At 38.4% G+C, this 22,785-nt stretch overlaps 1 protein-coding gene and 1 pseudogene across 1 annotated transcript; one reads left to right on the top strand and one right to left on the bottom strand.

The window, feature by feature from the left end:
• Positions 1-3,137: 3,137 nt before the first annotated feature.
• On the bottom strand, positions 3,138-18,663 carry FAM98A (family with sequence similarity 98 member A). The gene is made up of 8 exons (XM_050753266.1): positions 18,456-18,663; positions 14,784-14,932; positions 11,521-11,655; positions 7,786-7,970; positions 6,692-6,772; positions 6,027-6,143; positions 4,998-5,165; positions 3,138-4,912 (listed from the first exon to the last, which is right to left on the bottom strand). The coding sequence occupies exons 1-8, from the start codon at positions 18,506-18,508 to the stop codon at positions 4,250-4,252; spliced, it is 1,551 nt and encodes a 516-aa protein (XP_050609223.1). The 5' UTR covers positions 18,509-18,663; the 3' UTR covers positions 3,138-4,249.
• A 2,559-nt stretch (positions 18,664-21,222) lies between these two features.
• On the top strand, positions 21,223-21,467 carry LOC126934158 (V-type proton ATPase subunit e 1-like; annotated as a pseudogene).
• The last annotated feature ends 1,318 nt before the right edge of the window (positions 21,468-22,785 follow it).

Raw genomic sequence — 22,785 nt, 5'->3', positions numbered from 1 at the left:
TTGTCCAGGCTGGAGTGCAGTGGTGAAATCTCAGCTCACTGCAATCTCCCCCTCCCGGGTTCAAACCATTATCCTGCCTCAGCCTCCCAAGTAGCTGGGATTACAGGCGCCCACCACCAAACACAGCTAAGTTTTGTAAGTTTTGTATTTTTAGTAGAGACGGAGTTTCACCATGCTGGCCAGGCTGGTCTTGAACTCCTGACCTCAGATGATCCGCCCACCTCGGCCTCCCAAAGTGCTGGGATTACAGGCGTGAGTCAACCGTGCCTGGCCAGGCCTTCTTCCTTCTTGAAAAAATTATAACTCAATTTAACAAATACTGATCATTTTAAGAGATGTTTTCTCCCCAAGATTCTCCCCCACCCAGATTCCTAGGAAACATTTTTTTCCCCCTATCATTTCTGCCCCCGGCCTCTTTATTTACATTTAGTGGGCAGGGAATGATTTATTGTGGAAGTTCTCATACCAACAGTTACATTTACTCCAACTTACAACCACACATCTGCAGGTGACTACAATTGTGCAAAGGGAAAAGTGAGTTCAAACACTGACATGCATACCTGTTTGAATCAGTGATTTGAACCCTAGGAATACACTGGTGTATACAAATATGGAAACCACACACACACACAAAAAAGCATTTCTAGTTATTACCATGATAATGAGGAAAGACAGAAACAAGAAAAACAGGAAAATAAAAAGTCATAAAATGCTAAGTATTCTGTGATGAATGTATTTTTTTTATTTAGGTAAACTCATTTTTTTATTTAGGTAAAATACAAATAAATACCTAAATTTTATCTAGGTAACCCTCTCTGTTAAAAAACAAATGGATCAAATGCTATCCAAATTACTTAAGGTGGGAGACGGGGGTATGATTAAATAATATAAACATATTTAAAATCTATTTTCAAAAGGATGTAATATAGGTAGACAAAGTATCCAGAAAGACATAATGGGCACAACCTAAAAATATTTCAGTCTAAGGATGGAGGTAATCTGGGCACTGGGAAATCAATTAAGTATATATAGAATGATTCAAATGTCTTGCCTCAGCAAGAATTTGTCTATCCTATGTCTGCCACAGTTGGACACTTGATTAGTTTGGATACAGAGCAAGAAATAAAAATGATAGTGGTACATGTTTAATAGTTTTCATAGAGAATACTGACATCCTATTCTAGTTCCTAGTAGTAGGAGGAAACAGAACATTAACTAAAGGTACTGTCTCACTGTATCTGTTTTAAGAGATAACAGCTTAAGATTTCATATGTCAAAAATTCTCTCCTAATATTTTTTGCTTGTTTCTCCAAGAAATTCTTATATGCACTATTCCAGTAAATCATTACTTACTACAAGTTAAGGTTAAGAATGTGTATAAGATCAAAAGATACTCTCTATATAAAACCCAAGAACTTTAATATAACAACAAAACTAACTGGTGGTTTGAAATATCCTGTTTCTAGAGAACTTGATCTATGTTCAAGAGAAAAAACTCAATTCTTTTATGGTTTCAGAACGGGGAGGGTGGGGGGAGGAATAACAAAGGCTGGTAAGGTTCCAGAGAAAAGGGAACCCTTAATACACTGTTGGTGGGAGTGCGAATTAGTTCAACCATTGTGGAAATCAGTATGGCGATTCTTCAAAGAGCTAAAAGCAGAACTACCATTTGGCCCAGCAATCCCTAGGAAAATAAATCATTCTACCATAAAGACACACGCGCACGTATATTCACTGCAGCACTATTCACAATAGGAAAGACACGGAATCGACCTAAATGCCCATCAGTGACCAACTGGATAAAGAAAATGTGGTACATGTACACACCATAAAATACTATATAGCCTTAAAAAAGAATGAGATCCTGTCTTTTGCAGGAACGTGGCTGGAACTGGAGGCTATTACCCTTAGCAAACTAACACAGGAACAGAAAACCAAATACCACATATTCTCACTTGTAAGTGGGAGCTAAATGATGAGGACCCATGAACACAAAGAGGGAAACAACAGATAGGGATCTACTTGAGGGTGGAGGGTGGGAGGAACCAGAGGAACAGAAAAGATAACCTTCGGGTACTGGGCTTAATACCTGGATGATGAAATAGTCTGTACAACAAACTGCTGTGACACAAATTTACCTGTATAACAAACCTTCACATGTAACCCGGAACGTAAAATGTTTAAAAAAATAATAATGTTGGGGGAAAATCTAGTTTGAAGCAGGAGATGCAGATTTCAGAGCTATCAGGGAGAAATGTATCATTTGCTTTCTTATATGCTTATATTTGAAAAAACAATCTATTCACCATAAAGATAAATCAAAATTACATTTTTCTAAAGAATGAAACCTGTATTCATTAGGTATATTATGGAGTCTGAGGCTACAAAACAGATCAAAGCAAATAATAAATATAAATACATCCTAAGATATGATACATTTAAAGTATGAAACTTTACAATTTTATTTTAATAGGAATTCCTATATAAACATAATTATTTAACAGTTTAAAGAAACCAACACAACATTCGAGACAACTTAAAACCTTAATTTAATGATAAAATACTTGAAATTGTCTTCAAATTTGAACATTTTAAAATAATTTAAACGTTAGCTGAAAAATAAACAGGTAAAGTTAAAAGGGATGGTTTTAGTTATCAGAAGAATGTGCTTATCTCAGTAGCAAGTAGATTATTTTAAATGGCATGAGTTGATTCTTTAAAAAAGCCCAATTTAGTAGTAGAAAGAAAATACAATTTCTCTTTTAACAAACATGTTTATATTTTCAGTTACTTCCTTTTTTTAAAAAAAAGTCCCCCAATCTTAGGAAGAATGGAGAAGCAAATAACAAAAAAAAACCCTAAAAACTTGAGACATTTTTGCCTAGTATGTGTAGCAACAGCTACACCCAGTGGCCAGAGATAAGTAGTGACGGTTTCTAGCTGCTTCTTACAAAAGGAAAACCTGGAAAGAGCCATTTTTCTATTTATTTAAGGTTTTAGGGTAAGAATCACCTTTCACTACAATTAGGTTTTAAGGAAATACTCAAGAATCTTTGGGAACAAAAGCCTTAGCTCATTAGCTTGACGCAAGAGTCCAGAATAATTCAGTAGCTAAAATAAAACTCAAACCAAAGAGAGAACTTAACAGGTACTTTATTGCTCACCTTTCACACAAAGCACACCTCCAGCCATTTTCTTTCACAGCTTGACAATGTTTACATGTACAAAAACCCAGCAAGAAGCATCATGTCATGTAGATTTCAGTAAGGGAGAATGTAAAACATCAACTCAGCCAGGCTTTTGTTTTCTGCAGCAATAATAAAGGGCCTCCTGCACTTAGCAAAAATCTGTCTTAACTTTGTAGTGCATTTCTTCCATTACAAAAAAAGTCTCCTGCCTAAAGCAAACTAACTTGTATTTGCTGAGCCAGTGGTATTAACTCATGCATAAAACAAATTTCGGTTTGCTATTTCTTCTAGCAAATTTCAAGTAAAAATAAGGTTGAAGGAGGAATTTGTTTTGGATGGATGCAGGTCAGTTTGAATTGCTATATTTAACTAAATGCCTACATGTACTAGAGGTTCACAACTTAGTTTGCTTTTATAATCTTTATGGATTTTGGCCGTGTTCAAGGTTTTCAGATTTGAGCATATGATACAGTATTCCATCAACAAAATAAGGCTACTGAATGTGCTATCTGCAGAAGAGCTCATTTAATAGGAACTGACCTAAAAGTTCTATCATGAAGCACACGTGGCATAAAAGTCAACCGGGGGCAGAACTGTGCTTGGAAATAGGCATTGGAATACTTTAAGCAAAACACATATAAATGGTTATTCATATGAGGAAGGTTTCCTAGTAGTAAATCTAAAAAAGTCTAGGTGAATCCTCATTTTCAAAACTGCATATTGAAAACATGAAAACTACTTATTCAAGTAATTGCTTCAAAAAAGTATGCATGTTCTGACTGTGGAATTAGTCTACTGGTCAATTAAAGGCAATTTTAATCACCTTTTAAAAAATTTTTCATAGAAAGGAGAGATGTTATGTGTTTCTCAAATAAACAGCATTATGTAAGTCCAATAAAAAAATCCAACAGAATTGAATGAAGACCTACAAATGCTTATGCCAAGCAGGAATCTGCCTGCCACCTGTGGTCTCACATTAATTCAAAATAGGTGCTGAATTCAGGATTCTGAAACTAAGTTTCTATTACTTGAGCTCTAGCAAAATGTAAGGTTCGGTAGCCTCAACTAGTATAATGTCTTCCCTGCCCAAATCCAGAATGATTATACTGATAACCTCCATGCTGGAAATGCTGTTCAAATTGACCCCCTTGGTGATAATTCTGGCTCCCTCTTCCTCCCCAGCCTCCTCCCTGGCCTGCACGACCCCCTCGCCCTCCACGACCCCCTCGCCCTCCACGACCACCACCACGATCACCGTGGTGCCCACCATCTTGGTATCTATTGTCCTGCTGGTAGCCACCACCCTGGTATCCACTTCCTGTATATGAAGATGTTTGGAAGCCACCATAACCTCCGCCTTGATAACCACCACTGTGGCCACCATGATAGCCACCTGGCTGGAAACCTGAATCTCGATAACCACCATCTTGGTAGCCACCTCCTCCTCCACTCCCTCCATCTGTCCAGCCTCCTTGATGCTTATTTCCTCTTCCTCCCCCTCGGCCACCATGGTCATAGCCACCACGTCCACCTCTCCCGCCTCCTTGTTCATGACCTCCTCGTCCTCCGTATGAGGAATGTTCATAGCCACCTCTCCCTCCTCCTCGGCCTCCTGTTTGCTGCTGGGGGCCATCTTGCCTCTTCTGCCATGGTGGCATCTCTGGGGGTGGAGGTTCGATTTCATTGGGTCTACCACCTCTGTCAGGCACCCTGCCCATCAACACCTACAGAATAGGAAAGATATTTTAAACTTTTATTTTACGAACAGAAATAAATGCATTTGGAAAAAATTAAAGGTACTCTAATCACCTTATTGATGGCACAGGCAGTTTTTTCTCTTATAGAGCCGCTGCTTGTCCTTAAAATCTTTGACAAGTCCTGCCTTGCAGCCAAAAGATGGGCAACAGAAATAGTACTTTTAGGGGATAAGACTGAACGTTTCGGCTGGTAAACCTTGGCTAATTTTTCTGTCTGGCTCTGTTGAAAGAAAAGTGTTCAAAGAGAAATATCAATTTTCAAAATGACATAAGAAACACATATTAAATAAGTTAAAAGTCTCCAAAATATCTGATAATGATATTTACTAGGCTCCAGATGGTAGGAAAAGTTATATACTCACTACTGCTCCTATGTAGACAAGAACTACCTTAAAAGTACAGCTGCCAGACTTGTTGACACAACAAGGAGTGACAGGGACAGTGAGGGCAGGGGTGGAGTGGGAGCGCTTCCCTTTAGGGTTATGAGGCCAACATGATAAAAAGGTTCCCCCATCATTGGTCTCAGATTGAACATATTCATATTCTCTATTTAAATATAAGAATGTAAAGTTATTTCAACAATTTTGCTTTTTAATTTTCCTATCTTTGGTTTCTATGAGGTAATAAGTATCTGCTGAATGACCAAGGTCTTTACCTGGATTGTCTCATTTAGCTGAAAAAAAAAACTTAAGTCTTATCAAATTCTCCAATTCTCTATAAATCATACTAAATCCAATATTTCTAACTTCTATTAGCAAATTAAATTGTTAGTTTAAAGTAAACAAGTAATTTGAAATCAATTTTTTTTTAGTAATTTTCAGAATAACTCCATTTCTCTCACAATAAGAACTCTCTCCAATAAAAACTGTAAAATTCAGGTATGTTAAAAAACAGAAAATTGAAAAATGTTTTCATTATTGCTGAATAGTTGAAAGAGTCACTACTCAATAACTCACTAAGGAAAAATCCCTACATGTGTCTTCTATGTATTTCTCCCATAGTTGCCAAGTATCTAAATTGTTTAGATGTTCAGGGACCAAGTCTATAAATAGTCTGCTCTTTTAAATTATTTAATGTGTACCTTAGCTCTGTCAGACCAGCCAAAGGACTGTACAGTGACATCCAAACGTTTTATTAGCAGCTTTCTCCGGACTTCATATTCATTGGCTATGGCTTGGTTAATTGCTTCTATCTTTTCCTGAAGCAAAATTTCAAAAACTAGTTAGAATTTAAATCTGCTTGATTTAAAAGGGCAAAAACTACGTCTGTGTCATTCATAACTGAGATCCCAGAATTTAACAGTCAAAAGTTCTTATTCCATATAATATACTAACAATTAATGAAATGATAGGTGACAAAAAGCTGATTCTCAAAACAAAATGAAGAATATGTGAAATACACAACTCTTATTTATCTTTCCCATAATTTACTGTGTGAAACTCAGCCCAATGAAGTTTTTGGCTTGAAGGCAATCCATCTGGCAATGAGAAACATGCATCATACTCAATTTCAGTTTACTTTTATCAGCTGTATGAAATATTTACAAATTATGAGAAAAGTGCTTCTAATCTTACACAAAATTATTCTGCAGAAATCCTCAGATTCACAAAATGATTCTAAGGGTATTCAACTAGAAAACTACGTATTAGAAAACATAATTTAAAATGCACAAAATGTAAGTGTTGACATGAAAATCATAAACTCTATAGTTCGTTACAAAGTTTACTCAAGATGATTACTACTCACCCAGTGGGCTGGTCCCATTGGCTTCCTCAGTAAAGGCTTTCCCACATGATTAGGTGGAACTTTTGCTAATGTTTCCTTTAACTGACACAAAAACATAAATAAATGAATAAAAACTCTAAAGGTAAAACATCCTCATCTTCCCAATTCCCATCATATCTTGCCATCAAAAGATTCCTGACAGAGGCAAAGGTGGAGGATGTTTTGAAATGCAAATGTAAAAGACCCACAAGATAAAGACACTCACTGGTCCCACTCCTCACGCCTACAGAAGTCCTTCATTGCACCTAGAACAGTGCCTGACAACAGTAGGCACTCAATGAACATTTGCTGAATGGATGAATGAACACACAGGAAAATATGGACTATGGATACACTGCTGCTCCCCTGTAGAGTTCAGCCAAATTTGTGCATCATGGTGCTGGTCTACCCCACAATGCAAATGTACCAATTCTTAAGAGTCCAGCAGATAAACATACAGGGAATAACTCTGCTATAACAAATACCATTCTCTTCCACTCATTTTTTTGTTAAAATAGCTTGTTCCTAATTAATTATATAGAAAATCTTAACTGATAATGTGTAGTATAAAAATAATTCTAATTTCCTTTCACATACTAGATTATGTTAGCAGTCAACAAATCTATTTTGTCAATTGAAGCATAAGGTTAGAAGTGACTGGATTAAAAAACAAAAATATTAACATCCTTTTCTGTCCAGTCAATGGGGAGGAGGGTGGTAACATTTAATGATAAAGACTTTAAATTGACTGTATCAAAGTTCAATGATAAAATAATTTTTAAAAGGACTGAAATCTTAATCCTTTTTACATTATATCTAGTTACTTTAGCTTGCAAACCAGTGTAAAGTTTCCTTTTTGAAAAAGAAACATGCTAACATGTTTTTAGGAAAAGACTAACATACTAGTTTATCTTTAAGGCATCTAGGATTTAAAACCCAAAATTCATTTCGTAACAATTACTTAATAATATATGCACATTCGGTTCCCATTAAGAGAAATTAAATTAATTGCTTCATTTCAAACAAATGTAGGACTATGCCTTTAATACACTACAATTTGGTACTAAAGGTCTTACTTTTTTTTCAATCCCGCTGAAGAATTGGAACATAGTTATATTGGCTGGAGGTTTGGACATTCCTAGAGCAATACATATGCCTTTCAACTCTTGAAAGACCTCACTACCGCCTCCTTCTTGAGCTTTTTTTGGAGGAGCATTCACACAGAGCATTCTGGCAGCTTCTAGTTCTGAGATGAGGTATGCTGAAGTAAACAAAATAAGATTTCAAAATGAGATACAGCTATAGTTATAGTCATAAGTCTGGAGTCACAACTATATAGACCTAATGATATGTAACTGTTAAAGCTGCAAGAATGGATAAAAACAAGAAAGAAAAACCACTTTCACCTGCAAATGAAATAAGATATAAACTGGTTATGTAATTCAGGTATTTAAGCGATATGTAATGTTTAAAGGTTAATTTTAAAATAAGCGATTCTCCTTTGAAACCAAAGGATTGAGGTAAGTAACATCTAAAAATTTGGATTCTTGAATTCTGGTATTAAGGAACCTCCAGAACAGGGGTTGGCATCTGTTAAAAATTTTGGAAAAGGTGGCAAGTGATGACTTTTTAATGACTTTTTTTTTTTTTTTTACTTCTCACTACTTGTGAGCATCAGTGATAAAACTACCTTGCTCTCTTATCTCCCAACAATTAGACAGCCTGTCCAGAAGAGGTGTGAAACAACAGTGATAAGAAGTCAAAGCTTAACTTACAGGAGAAGCAGGAAGGCACCCAAGAGTTCCTTTCCCATGGTCTCCAATTCTTATGTCGCCCTCTGGCTGTTCAAAGAGATCCCTCTTTCATCTATATTCTTCTCAGGACTCCCTTCCCCCTACCTTCCTCACCCCATTCCCTTCAAAACAACAATAAAACTTTCAAAGCACTTCTTGGCATAGTCCCCTTTGTGTCAGTATCATCCCCTTGTGTGCTGATTTCAGCCTGGTATAATAAGGGCTGCAATCTGCTTCAGGTAATTCAGTTGAAGGTATAAATATTCAATCCCATTCCTTTAACATTCCCAAGGACATTTCAATTTTTATAAAAGATGATTAAGAATCATTTGAATCTTAGGATTTCCGGTTATGTGACAAAATGAGATTCTTCTGAGATTATAACAAAACCAGTTTTGGAAAAAGATATTTTCAAGGCTCTCAGGTCCTATTAGAAGTAGAAAAAAGTCAACTTGTGTATCAAATTTCCTATACCCAAAATATAATGCTAGAAGGATACAGTCCATAATTTTAGCAAATCATTTCTGAAAGGCTGCCAACTCCTGTTCTAAAACAATAAATACATCTAAGTTTCTGGAAAGGTCATTCTAAATGGATTTGACACTGTAAAATCTTAACGTGTTCCATACAGCAAACTGTATTTATGAGTTAAAATGTCAAAATAGTAAAACCCCACCGTTATGACAATAACCACTGTTTTTATACATAAGGTTTTATTAGAACACTGCCACACTCACTCATTTATATATTGTCTATGGCTGCTTTCATGCTGTAACAGCAAAGGTATGTAGTTGTGACAGAGAACTTAGGGCCACAAAGCCAAAAATATTTACTATCTGGCCCTTTTAGAAAAAGTTTGCCAACTCTTGTTCTAGAAAATCATATACTATATGATTTAATACATTGGTTCTGTAAATTTGGGATAACATAGTTCAGGTATTCACAAAATTAGGTTACCAATATAATTACTGTGAAAAAACTTTAATCGTAATCGATGTGTTCAAAGCACTGGGAAATGCACTGAAGATAAAATTTTTTAAAACATCAAAAAGATGATCTCTTCCGACAATCTAGTTAGGAATAAAGAATATATGCAAAAATAAAAGATGAATAGTTCTTCATCTACTAGGAACTCAGATATCTTACTTAATTTACATAAGGGTAAATTAAGAGAACCACAAAAGGCTAATAAAGAGCCAGAGTCCTTAATCTGATACATGAGAGCTTTTCAGCCACTCACTCAAAGGCTATTCTATTTTACCAACAATTCTAATGAGGCTGGTTTGTTTTCCCCCCTAAAATACAATGTAATAAAAGATTCGAATTAGTGAGGTAAGGGTGCTGGAAAAGTAAAATTATAGCATCCAGATGTGACAACCGGTACTTCGAAAGATGAGAAATATTTACACAGACCAAGCAGAAAATGAGTACATGTAGGTAAATGCTAGAATAAAGAGAGGTTACAAACTGAGAATATTTTAGAAAGGGAGAATCGGCAGAAGCAAAGATAAAGAGGAAAACAGTGTGTACATATATATAGGAAGAATATAAAAAGTGAGTGACCACTAGATGATTTAGCCATTTAATTGAAGAGCAAATAGTTGTATATTCTTGAAAAGCTTTTGAGGTGATGATAGCACATTAAAATAAAGTCTAGAATTATGACCCAGAGTCCAAAATAATGTTCACTGAAGTCTGCTTAAGAAACAGAAAAGTGTGAAAGGCATTTTATACTTACATTCAAAGTGGTTTGTATAAGTATCAGAGCTAACAAGGCCAAACTCTGAACTTTTTGGAAGAATTAGCTATTCAGGGTCATTAGTAAGCATTCCACGCAGCTATTATCTTCCTATGTCGATAACATACTCTAAGTGCCAAATATTGGTAAGGATAAGCAATGCTATAACGGAAGACTCAGCTGAGTACACTGCTATTGAATCAGTTACAGAAATCATACCATATGAAGAGTATTAAATGAATATGTAAGAACTACCAGCACCAATATCAGTATCAAAGCAACACCTAACCTTACGTGCACATTCCCACAATAACAATCATTTGACAGACAAAGGGAAAGTTACAAAAGTGATTCTGGAATAACTTAGTGCCTAAGTATAATGGCTATGAACACTTTTTTTTTTTTTTAACTGAACCTTAAAAACTGAAGTTGTATCATTTTTTCAGAAACCATAACAGAGTTGTAAAGACAAATATTTTTTAAATCCTCTGAATTATCTGTCCTAATGAGAACTACAATAGCCAGTTAACCAAAGCTTAATGTCAATGTGCTTCAGAATGCTACATAAATTCTGAGTTAAGACTATAGGTTGTATTTATTGGAAAGTTTATAGAAGGTAATAAAATTTGTGAATCTACTTACTGTTTTTCAGTGTGAAGAGACAAAACAGTAGTAAGTATGTAAAAAACATGGAAGGAAAGAACTTTTCATAAAAATGTATTTCCCAGAATGATCAGTAAGTACCAGAACAATCCAAGTATTATTCCAGAATATTTACAAACAAAACCAAAATCCCCAATTATCCAACCACAAAGAAATAGCAACAAGACAAAATACTTTACATTAACCATTAACCATATCTACTATTATAAATGCTTACTCTCCTCAAAGAAATCAATTTTTAAACAAAATCTCCATTATTTCCATACTATCTTCCTAGTATACTTAAAAATGTGCTTCTACTCTAAAATGCAAGTGTAAAGATCATACACTTAAGCATCACTCCAACACTACCAGTGATCACATTAGGAGAAGCACAACAGCCTGAGTACCACTGAAGCTGAAATACTGAAAGAATATCAGTTACGAAAACAATAATGCTACCAGTGCACACGTCTACCCTCAGCTCCTAAATTGGAAATTTAAGGAAGTTTTCTTTTAAAATGAATTTTGAATTATATCCATAATGAAACAAACAAACAAAAAAACATGGTCAGTTTACTAGTCATGGAAAACATAAACAGAAAATAATAGCTATATTCTAGTAGCCAGGAACTTACTGAGCAAGAGGAGGCAGTTCTTCTGAATGAGAAGGCGCTTGGTCACATCCCCAGATGTCAGTGAAAGATATGGGCAGTTCATCTCCCCTAGTAGCCCACTCACCTCAAGCTGGAATTCTTCAGCTTCACTCGGACCTTTTAAGAATTAAAATAATCTTATTTAATGATAGTGATTATTTTTCTATTAGCATAACAATTATTATATACAATTGAAATTGTTAATAGGATTTTCATAACTTGAGTTTCTTTCCCTTCTAATTTATCCTTTCTTATACCACTGCAAAGTTTCTTCTTTTTTTTTTTTCTTTTTTGAAATAAGGACTCTGAGGCCCAGGCTGGAGTGCAGTGGTGTGATCAGAGCTTCCTGCAACCTCAAACTCCTGGGCCTGAAGGATCCTCCTGTTTTACTCTCTGGAATAGCTGGGCCTATAGGTGTATGCCACCATGCCTGGCTAATATTTAGAAAATTTTTTTGTAGAGACTGGGTCTCACTATATTGTCCAGGTTAGTGTCCAACTCCTGGCCTCAAGTTATCTTTCCACCTCGGCCTCTCGAAGTGCTGGGATTACTACTGGCATGAGCCACTGAACCCAATCTAAAATGTTCTTTCTCAAACAGTATTCATTAGGTCATTCCCTTATTTTGAGAGTCTTTAATGGCTCCTTAATTCCTCCCTCATCTCATCTATTTTTTTTCTGTCTGCTTTTAAAGATTCTTCATAGCTGCTTAGGTTAGATCTTTCCAGCATATTCAGCTATAATCACCTACTTTCCCTCCACAAATATCTGTTGTTTATGCCAGGCCAGTCTCCTCACTGTCCCATGAATAGCCAGTCTCATTTCCACTGTGTGCCTTTATTTAAGTTATTCCCTGTGACAGATATGCCCTCTACTCTCTTCCCCTATAGCAAATCCCACCCATCCATCAAAGCCCAGTGGCCTTGCTCCTTGATGAAACCTTCCCTGTACTTGGCTGAAACATTACCCGTGTATTTGCTGATTTCCTCTCTCTATGAACCACAAAGTGGTTCAGCATCTAAGTACCGTACTTGGCTGGGCACGGTGGCTCATGCCTGTAATCCCAGCACTTTGGGAGGGGGATGGTTTAAGTTCAGGAGTTCGAGACCAGCCTAAGTAACATGGCAAAACCCCATCTCTAAGAAAAATAACAAAAATTAGCCAGTCGTCGTGGTGCATGCCTGTAGTCCCAGCTACTAAGGAGGCTGACCTGGAGAACTGCTTGAACCTGGGAGGCAGAGGTTGCAGTGAGCCCAGATCGCGCCACTGCACTCCAGCCTGGGTGGCAGAGTGAGACCTTGTCTAAAAACAAACAAACAAACAAAAGGACTGTACTTAGCGCCAGTTGTTTAATTTGTGCGTAACATTCTCAATTAGACAAAATTTGAAGACAGCCAACATGACTTACAGTCTTGTACTCCTACAGCATATAAAAAAAGGTATAGAGTTCACTGGGTGAACCAAAGGAAAAACAAAGCTCTTTCCTCATTATTTTGATTGTTCTCTATTCAATATCATAAAGGGGAAGAAATTAACAAACTTTGAGAGGGTCACTCGATCACCTGAGTCCATTTTCTAATCTGTAATACAGGAAGACTACATTATGAATATTTTGCAAACTGTGATCTGTGAGCCCTTGAGTTCCACAGAGCTCCTTTAGAGGCAGCTGGGAAGATGAGAAGGAAAGAGGTGGGCTAAAGCTACCTCGTCTCTACTTTGTTAGAACACCTTTTAACCTGTTTTACATATTAGCTTCTGTATCATGTTTCATTTGAGAGAAAGGGGCTCCAGGTTAAAAATAGGTATCATCTAGTACTGGTGTTTTCAAAGGTTCCTACAGTCTCTGAAACATCTGGTCAAGAGGCAGTATAGCATGGTGTTTAAATGCACTGGCTCAGAACTTGACTACTGTTCTGGGGGTGAATCCAGGCTTCACCCCTACAGGTTGTATGACCTCAGGCAATGTATTTAAATTCTCTGGGCTTTCTTGTTAAAGGTATGACAGTAATAAAACCTGCTTCATAGGGTTGCCCTGAGGTTTAATGAGCTAACACATATAAAATGTTTAGAACATAGGGAGTACACAATAAATGCAAGCTGTTGCTGTCATTATTGTTACACTATACTCTCCTGAATAATTAGAATTGAATGCAACTAACACGTACACATTAAATATACTAGCATGCAAGCCATCATCCTCCGCAAACTAACCCAGGAACAGAAAAAAAAACACCACATGTTCTCACATCTAAGTGGGAGTTGAACGATGAGAACACATGGACACAGGGAGGGGAACAACACACACCAGGGCCTGTTGCGGGGTGGAGGGTGAGGGGAGGGAACTTAGAGGACAGGTCAATAGGTGCAGCAAACCACAATGGCACATGTATCCATATGTAACAAACCTGCATGTTCTACACATGTATCCCGGAACTTAAAGTAAAATTTAAAATATATATATATATACACACACACACACACACACACTAGCATGCAAGAACGTGAGCTCTTCAAACTGTGATTATGTGGAAAAAAAGGAATTATATGTATAGTTCTCCATAAGGGTGGGTTAACAGGTATTTTCCTTGGTCTCCTATTATAGGTTTACCTACAGCAGGAAGGAACCAGATGGTAGAGTGTTAGGTTCCAAGCTTTTGCCTCTTTTGCAGTGTCGACAAACTAGTGCAACAGTGAAAACAAAACTGGTAAATGCAGAACAGCTCTCAGACCCATAAATTTGATCGTCCTGGATCGCACTGTGATGTATGTAACAATGCATTCTTATGATAAACAAAATGTCTTAACAAAGTGTTCTCTTTCTCCCCAAGCATAACAGAATAATAATGCATTTACTCTACATTCTATAGATGCTTCTAGAATCTGGTAGTCCTAAAAGAAAAATATCCCAGTATCTAGTTCTAGCCATCAATCTAGGATCTTACATTTAACATCTTACAAAATATAGGAAGTTCATATATTCTATGCTTGTGGTCTCCCTTTTTCTGTTTCTCAGTAATAGGGTTATTTTCAGCCTCCACGAATTTTTAAGTTACATGACTTTATTCTGATATTTCAATTTCTGAATCACCTCTAAAAACAATGGAGGGAAAAAAATCTTGGCTCCTTAACAAATTTTTTACATTTACAAAAAACTTGGAACTTTCAGCTTTAGTATTGATAATGTTCAGTTGACAATACTTCAATGTTATTTTTATACTTTGTACCTAAAAGTGAACATTTACTTACTGTTAGTTGCTTGCACATTTTCCTCCAGTTTACAGAGCACTCTTAATTCAGACACCAGCCAAGCACAGAGTTTGGTAAACTCGGGGGAACTGGCTCCAGCAGAGACTGCCTGAGAGAGCGCTCCATCTTCCAACAATGGGCCCTTGTAACTGGCAAGCAAGAAATTACATTTCAGAAGAAAATACAATCACACCTAATATATTACAGATAAAACATATCTATGGTTTTATTTATATAAGCAATAATTTAATAAAGATAAGTTATGTGATCAATTTTAAATGGGCAAATATAAACAAAATTTAGAACTATACTGAACCATTACGAAAAGCAGCTAAATGGTAGCTGCATTTCAACCTTTCAAAATGTAGGTGAATATCTAACAGAGTCGCATATACTACTAAATTATGTCAACTTCTGTACATTTACTAAAAGCTTTCATTGTAAAAAGGTTTATTTTCTTACTGTAACTGGAGTATTAAAAGCAAATTAACAAGTAATAGATAATTATACTGTAACTTATTGCAGAAATAAAACTTAGGTTATCTTTTCTAAAAATTTTCCAGAAAACAACTAGATTAGGTTTTTATTTTGAGATGAGGTCTTGCACTGTCACCTAGGTTGAAGAGAAGTGAAGGCACAAGCCACCAAACCTGGCTAATTTTTTATTTTTTATAGAGATGGGGTCTTACTATGTTGCCCAGGCTTGGTTAGGTTTTTAATGACTTCCTTTAAAAGTAAAAACTTTCCGGTTAACCATTTATATCATTTTTATAAATTTAATGACAGCTAAGACTAGTAAGACATTCTAGTACCATAGAAATGTCAAGGTTAGCTTAATAAATATTGGCCAGTTAATGAACTGGTGCGTCTAAATCCTAATCCTTTGTAAGTGATTCCAAAATAATTTAAAAAATTTTTTAAATGTTCAAACATTCATAAAAGATGACAGTCACAATGAACTCCAATCACCAATATTCTAAAATATAAGATCTTTGTCACTTCAAGTAATCTTAAATACATATTATTCATATTGCTTTATATTCTCTTATATATTGATAATAATGCTTACTCAAGATGATACAGTAAATATGCTTAAGATAATATAATGTTTAGGCCTGGCATGGTGGCTCACGCCTATAATCCCAGCACTTTGGGAGGCCGAGGCGGCCGGATCATGCGGTCAGGAGATCGAGAACATCCTGGCTAACATAATGAAACCCCGTCTCTATTAAAAATACAAAAAAATTAGCCAGGCGAGGTGGCGGGCGCCTGTAGTCCCAGCTACTCGGGAGGCTGAGGCAGGAGAATGGCGTGAACCCGGGAGGCAGAGCTTGCAGTGATCCGAGATCGCACTACTGCACTCCAGCCTGGGCTACAGAGCGAGACTCTGTCTCAAAAAAAAAAAAAAAGGTAATATAATGTTTAGAACTACAGGTATGTTAGAGAAATGACAGTTCTCAATCCCTTTAAAATATGATTACAGGTTTATACAGTATATGCAACAGAATGAAAACAAATCATATACCAAAAAAATGAGATCACATGTAGTCTGGCATCTAGATTTATAAACTGCATATTATTAGACACTGGAATCAAAAGACTAGGCCTAGAAGTTTCTCGTGTTTCACATTTTGACTTCATTAGTTTATTCAACAAGTAGTTACTGAATTCCTACTGTGTGCCAGGTAAGAGATAAAAGACAGTCATTTGCCGGGATCAGTGGCATATACCTGCAGTCCCAGCTATTCTGGAGCCTGAGGTGGGGGGATCACTTGAGCCCAGGAGTTCAAGACCAGCCTGGTCACCAGAGCGAGACCTCATCTCATAATAAATAAATAAATAAATAGAAAAGGGAGTCATTTAATTCTAATATTTCTCAGTGAATCCTTTAAAGGTACATTTCAATTAATTAAGGCTGACTTTTAATGTTTAAATGCCATCAAACTAAGTAGTTAAGGTTAAAATTTATAACAGTTTTCAGAAAATCCATGGTTTACATTACAATCCATCTCAAGTAGTTATGTGATTACAATTACTACAGTAACAATTACTTGTATAGTATCCAAAAGAATAAAAAGTTTAAAAAAGGAGTGTAAAAATTTAAAAAAAGACATTAATGGGAAGAAACAGCATCCGTGGCCAATTCTTAAGTGACCACCATCCATGCGGAAAGACTACATTTCATAAAGTCTACCCCCTTCCTTTCATTCCACTCTTCCTTCAGTACTATAGTGTCATTTATTCCAGAAAGAAGCTTCGAGGACTTCATTTCCTTTCCCAGTAAAGGGACCCTCCTCAGGGCTCCTCACAGCGTATTTTCCCAGTATCCTGTGAACCCCTTTTCCACCTCACTTCGTACCCTAAGTGCCCAACACTGCCACAAAGCAACTGTTCCTTAAAAAGTCCTAATGAATGAATGGTTTCATGTGTGAACAAGCAATTTAGTCTGAGATGTCAACTAAAGAGACTGTTCTGCTGAATGACTTTAACATATGCCCTAATGAAAGAAAGAAGCCCCCTAAAGTCTGGAATATTTATGAAAATTCAGAGCAAGTTTCCAAAAAGAGAACAATGCTATTTCACTCTGACAAAGACAGATGATAAGCACGACTACTTCTGTTCCTAAAAATTTCTACTAGGGTACTAAATTATTCAAATAGGCAGACTTTGGGAATCCTCAAGGTGTTTCTTCCTAAAGAAAGGTTTCTCTCAAAAGTTTCCTTGTCATGGAAAAACCTAATAGAAAGTTTTGATAAAGAACTTGTTACTTAGAAATACAGCTAGCTAAATCTGTACTTTGTTTTGATACCATACCTGTAGATAAATATCTAACCATACAATTTGTTTCTGGAACCACATTTAGCCCAAGAGGGTCCACGTTCTCAAGTTTAATAGAGTACACTGATCTGGGTGACCCAGTGAGATAACAAACCCTATTTCCAATTTCTGGATACTGATGAATTATGGTTGAATAACTATCAGGAGGAGGAGAGACAAAATGCAAAACAAATATGCAGGTTCTTCGTGGGTGAAGACGACCCTGGTCTAATGGGGCTCAACGAGGTAGAGTATCACAGACTCAAGGCAAACTGCTGGTGGTTCCCAGGGACGTGGTGATAGGTTAGATGCACAAGTGAGCTGGCTAGCGGAACAGATGCAGCGCCCATACAAGTGGCTTAGGGAAGCCTGGGTGCATGCAGAGATGACTGGGCAAAGGAGAAATTTTGAGAAAAGTGGGGTGGGGTAGGAGTAGGGGCTCAAGATGGGAGCAGGAAATATGGAGAACAAGTAGCAAAGCAGAATCAACTTTGACAACCTTTAGAGTTGAGGGGTTAAGGGGGAGGGCAGGAGGATGAAGCGAGGAGAGAAGCTCGGGGAGTGGGGGTGGCGAGAACCAGAGCCCAGACAATGACACGCATGACTGACAAACGCTGCGGGTAGCTCGGCTGCAGGGAGCACCGGGCAGGCCTAGAGGTGTTGGGATTGGAGGACCCCGAGCTAGCAGCGCAGACAGTGGACGTGGCATTGGGGGTGCCGGGGCCAAAGGGAAGCAACAGCCAGGAGCCACGGGGTGCGGCGTGGAGAGGCAGGTGTCTCAGACTGGGGCGCAGGAGGTGTTCCCAGGGGGCCGGCAGCCTGGGGCTTGGGAGACCCGTGCCCTGACAGTCTTACCCTAGATCTTCCAACGACTCCAAGATGTCAGTCTCCATGAGGTCACACTCCATGCTACTGTGGTATTCAAATTTCCGAGTCGTCAGGCTCCCCTCTTCGCCGGCAACGCGTACACTCGCGCATGCGCGACTTCCCCGGAACTTCCAAATCGACAGCTGGCGCCTCAGTTCCCGCACTGCGCATGTCCGGAGCGTGCGCAAGACACTTTGTCCCACCGGCCGCCCCACCCCTGCCCGCTACGGAGTTGCAGGGCCCGCAGTTTTGCACATGCGCGTTACTGCATAGTGAAGCCAGCCGCCCAAAGAAGGGCAGGAGGACCGGCTGCGTGGCAGCTGGGCGTGGGGACCACGCGAGGGGGAGTGCTCTCGGCTCTCTTTATTGGGTGTACGCATGTGCGAATGTAGGGGGCTAGGCGGGCCGGGAAGGAGCTTGGAGAGTCTCGGGACTCGGGTGGAGTCGGCTGTGGAACCGAGTCTCTGCATCCCAGACAGGAGATCGAGTGGCTCTTCGTAGGGTGCTGGCATGTGCTAGCCTTAGCTTGCGGGTCACGGAGAAAGGGAGAGTTCTTGCGCTCGCGTCTTTAGGACGCGGGTAGACGGGCCAAGTGCAGACGGCAGATAGCGTGCCATATGATTTCCTTGTGGCTTCAGTAGCTTTATTTCAGGCTTAGGGATGAGCCAACTTTCCGTAGACTATGGATGTTCAGAAAGTTGCGTCGTTTCCCCCCACGCATTCTCCACCTGACGTCTAAAGCCCTTCCCAGACACTAAGCATGTTATTTTAAGGAGAAGGGGACCTTCACTCCATAGCAAATAGAACATTTTTAAATCCACGTAGTTTAGACAGTGAATAAACTTTTTGGCTGTACTGTCATTACTTTTGACATGATTTGCCCGGGTGAAACATTGAGTTCACGATGTGTTATGGTATCTTGGCAGTTACTGAGTGTGTGCTTAGAAATTATTGAAAAATGAGAAATGTTCTCAAAGTGATGGCATATTAGAAAACTATATTTAACCATAAGTTGGCATACTGTTAAATCGTGTAGGCATTTAATTAAAGAGTTTTCATATTGATACCTGTTGATTTTATTCTGTAGTTCTCAACCATTTTCGTGTCTGATGGATAGATGTTCCTATCCGTAGTAGTACCTTTTCCTTTCCTTTTCTTTTTTTTTTTTTTTTTGGAACCGAGTCTCTCCCTGTCGCCCAGGCTGGAGTGCAGTGGCGCAATCTTGGCTCACTGCAAGCTCGGGGTTCACGCCATTCTCCTGCCTCAGCCTCGCGAGTAGCTGGGACTACAGGCGCTCCCCACCACGCCCGGCTAATTTTTGTGTTTTTAGTAGAGACTGTGTTTCACCATGTTAGCCAGGATGGTGTCGATCTCCTGACCTTGTGATCTGCCCACCTCAGCCTTCCAAAATGCTGGGATTACAGGAGTGAGCCACCGTACCCGGCCAGTAGTACCTTTTTCAGTTTCCTTATTTTGCATCATCTGAGGTGGGGGTAGGTTTTTGATGTGGCCCTACTCCATTGACCCACATTATGATACAGTCACCATAAGCCTGTGTAAATATTAGTCACATTCTACAGATGAGGACACTAAGGCTGAGTGGCTTAATAATCTTCAGAGATCTTAAAGCCTTTAAGTATGGAACTAGATTTTGAGATTGAGGCATATCTCAATACGCAGGATGTGAAAAGAGCAAAATTTAGCTACTTGAATTTGTTGAAACTTGTATATGTTGCACATACTTACCTTATAATAATGGAATAATTATTTCCCTCATAGGGTTGTTGAAGGTGCTAAACAAAAAGTCATGTCTAATACAAAAATCAATTTTGAAAGAAAAAGGGTTTCATTCTTGACTCACTTTTGATGTAAGCTATAACAATATTAGTGAATGAACGAGTGATGACTTCCCTCAAAGTATTAGTATTCCCTTTCTTTTTTTAAAAAAATCCAGCTTTTGCAGGAATAGTATTCTCTTTCTAATGCACATCATTAGCTTAAATGAAGGATTGCTGATATGAAATTTTTATGTATTATTGTTTAAAGTAATTCTACAATGGCTTTCTCTGCAATTAAAAAAAACTTTTAAATACTACTTAAACAAAATTGTGTTTCCTACCAAGCAGGCTCAGAAAGAAAAACAAATTGTCATCATTTTAATGAGATCTACTAGGAATCTTTTGCATTTTATTTAGAAATTATTTACGTGTATAATGGAACCTGGTATCTGAAGACCTCTTTCAAACCGAGTTTACTAGAATGAAAGGAACAATGATTTGGGAGTGAGGCAGCTCCGGTTTTTGCATCAGATCAGTATAAGAAAGAATTTTTTAACACTTTAAGAGTGGTCTTAAAGTGAATTAGGTATCATTGAGAGATGATGAGCTTCCTGTCTGGAAGTGTTCACCAAGAGGCTGAATAATTACTTAAGGGGACTCTTGTGAGAAGGCACACCGACAAGTGCCACCACATGCCCTTTTACTGATGACTTTGATTCTAGATTCTTTCTCCAAAAATAATATAAAATACCGACTTAAAACCCTTCTAGGGTCTGGCGCGGTAGTTCAGATCTGCAATCCCAGCACATTGGGAGGCTGAGGCAGGAGGATTACTTGAAGCCAAGGGTTCAAGACCAGCTTGAGCAACATAGCAAGACCCTGTCTCTGTTAAAAAAAAAAAAAAATTAATTAAAAATGACTTCCAGGTGGGACCCAAGTGAGGCAGAGGGGCAGGGGGTGGCAGATCAGCGGTAAGCATGGCATATCAGGGCCTCACCATACCTCTCTTTGCAATGAGCATGTTTTGGGGTTTCATTGGTTTCTTCATGCCTTGGTTCATCCCTAAGGGTCCTAACTAGGGACTTATCATTACCAAGTTGGTTACCTGTTCAGATTGTCGCTGTCTCTTTTGGCTGATTGCGATCCTGGCCAACTCAACCCTCTCTTCAGACTGTAATTGAAACATGAAATCATCTGGTATCTGAAGTGTCACTGGCCTTGAGGAAGACAGGATTTACAGTGTTCAGTCTTAGCAGTCATGAGAAAAGAATTCCTTCTAGATGCAAAAATCACCTCCAAACCACACCTCTTTTCTTGACTTGCTTATTTTGGGCATCAGCTGCCTTAAACATCCACAGCGCATTTGAATGTCTAACACAATGCAGCATTTTTTTCTTCAACTTTTTTATGCTTTAATGAATGATGTGCCTACTTAACCTAAACTGTGCCAACTCCTCAAAATTATAATGCACTCTTTAGAGAGAGAAGATGCTTTTCTTCTGAGAAATACGTTATTCTGTCCTTAGAATTTGTGGATTTGTCGATGGCTCCTGTCTTCTCATAACATGGAAATCAGTGAACTATTTAGAAAGTGCTGCTTGACAAGACTCCAGCGGGGCAGTCAGTAGGAAAGGACGTTCAGAGGAAAGAGCTCTCTCGACAGAATTACACCAAACTATGTGTTCTTTTTTCTTTCTTTTTTTTAAACAGAGTTTTGCTCTGTCGCTGACATTGAAGTGCAGTGGTGATCTCATAGCCTCAACTTGTTGGGCTCAAGTGATCCTCCTGCCTCAGCCTCCCAAGTAGCTGGGACTACAGCCGCTGGCCACCATGCCTGGCTAAGTTTTTTAATTTTTTGGTAGAGTCAGTTTTTGCCATGTTGCCCAGGCTGGTCTCAAACTCCCGGGCTCAAGCAATCTGTCCACCTTGGCTACTATGCCTGGTCATGAGCCACTGCGCCCAGCCCAAGCTATACTTTCAGTATGAATTTCTCATTTCTGCCCTCTTTTGGAATAAATCACTTTTCTGTTTTCTATAGATAAAATAAAACATATAATAAAGCTGTTCTAGTGTCTATCTTTGAGAGAGTCTGGTTACTGTCCATATTCTTACTGCTGCTGCTACAAATTACCACAAATTTAGAGGCTTAAAACAGACAGATTTATTATCTTACAGCTCTGGAGGTCAGACATCTGAAATGCGTCTTACCTGGCAAAAATGGGTGGGTTTGCATTTCTTCTGGAATCTCTAGGAGAGAATCTGTTTTCTTCCCTTTCCTAGTTTCTAGAGGCCACCTACCTCCCTTGGCTTGTGACCCCCCCCTCCTTCATCCAGCAACACCACTCCGACTCCTGCTATGTGGCAGTCATGCCCTCTTACCTTCCTGCCTCCCTCTTTTAGTTATAAGGACCCCCATCCTTGTGATTACATTGAGCCTGCCCAGATAATCCAGAATAATCTCCCAACTTCAAGATCTTCAGTTTAACCACATCTGCAAAGTCCCTTTTTCCATACCCTTATGTTCCAAGAATTACGATGCA

This window comes from Macaca thibetana, chromosome 13 (assembly GCF_024542745.1).
Source record: "Macaca thibetana thibetana isolate TM-01 chromosome 13, ASM2454274v1, whole genome shotgun sequence".
In the NCBI taxonomy this organism is placed as follows: domain Eukaryota; kingdom Metazoa; phylum Chordata; class Mammalia; order Primates; family Cercopithecidae; genus Macaca; species Macaca thibetana.
Note: the sequence above shows the minus strand (reverse complement) of the source record. Positions and strands in the feature narration are given on the sequence as shown.

What these genes read in the sequence shown, in the direction of transcription:
- FAM98A (XM_050753266.1), bottom strand. Translation starts at nt 18,508, where the DNA reads ATGGAGTGTGACCTCATGGAGACTGACATCTTGGAGTCGTTGGAAGAT. An exon ending in AAATGTGCAAGCAACTAACA is followed by an intron (nt 11,656 to 14,783) that starts GTAAGTAAATGT and finishes AATTCTTAAAAG; the next exon opens with GTCCGAGTGAAGCTGAAGAA. An exon ending in GAACTGCCTCCTCTTGCTCA is followed by an intron (nt 7,971 to 11,520) that starts GTAAGTTCCTGG and finishes TGTTTACTTCAG; the next exon opens with CATACCTCATCTCAGAACTA.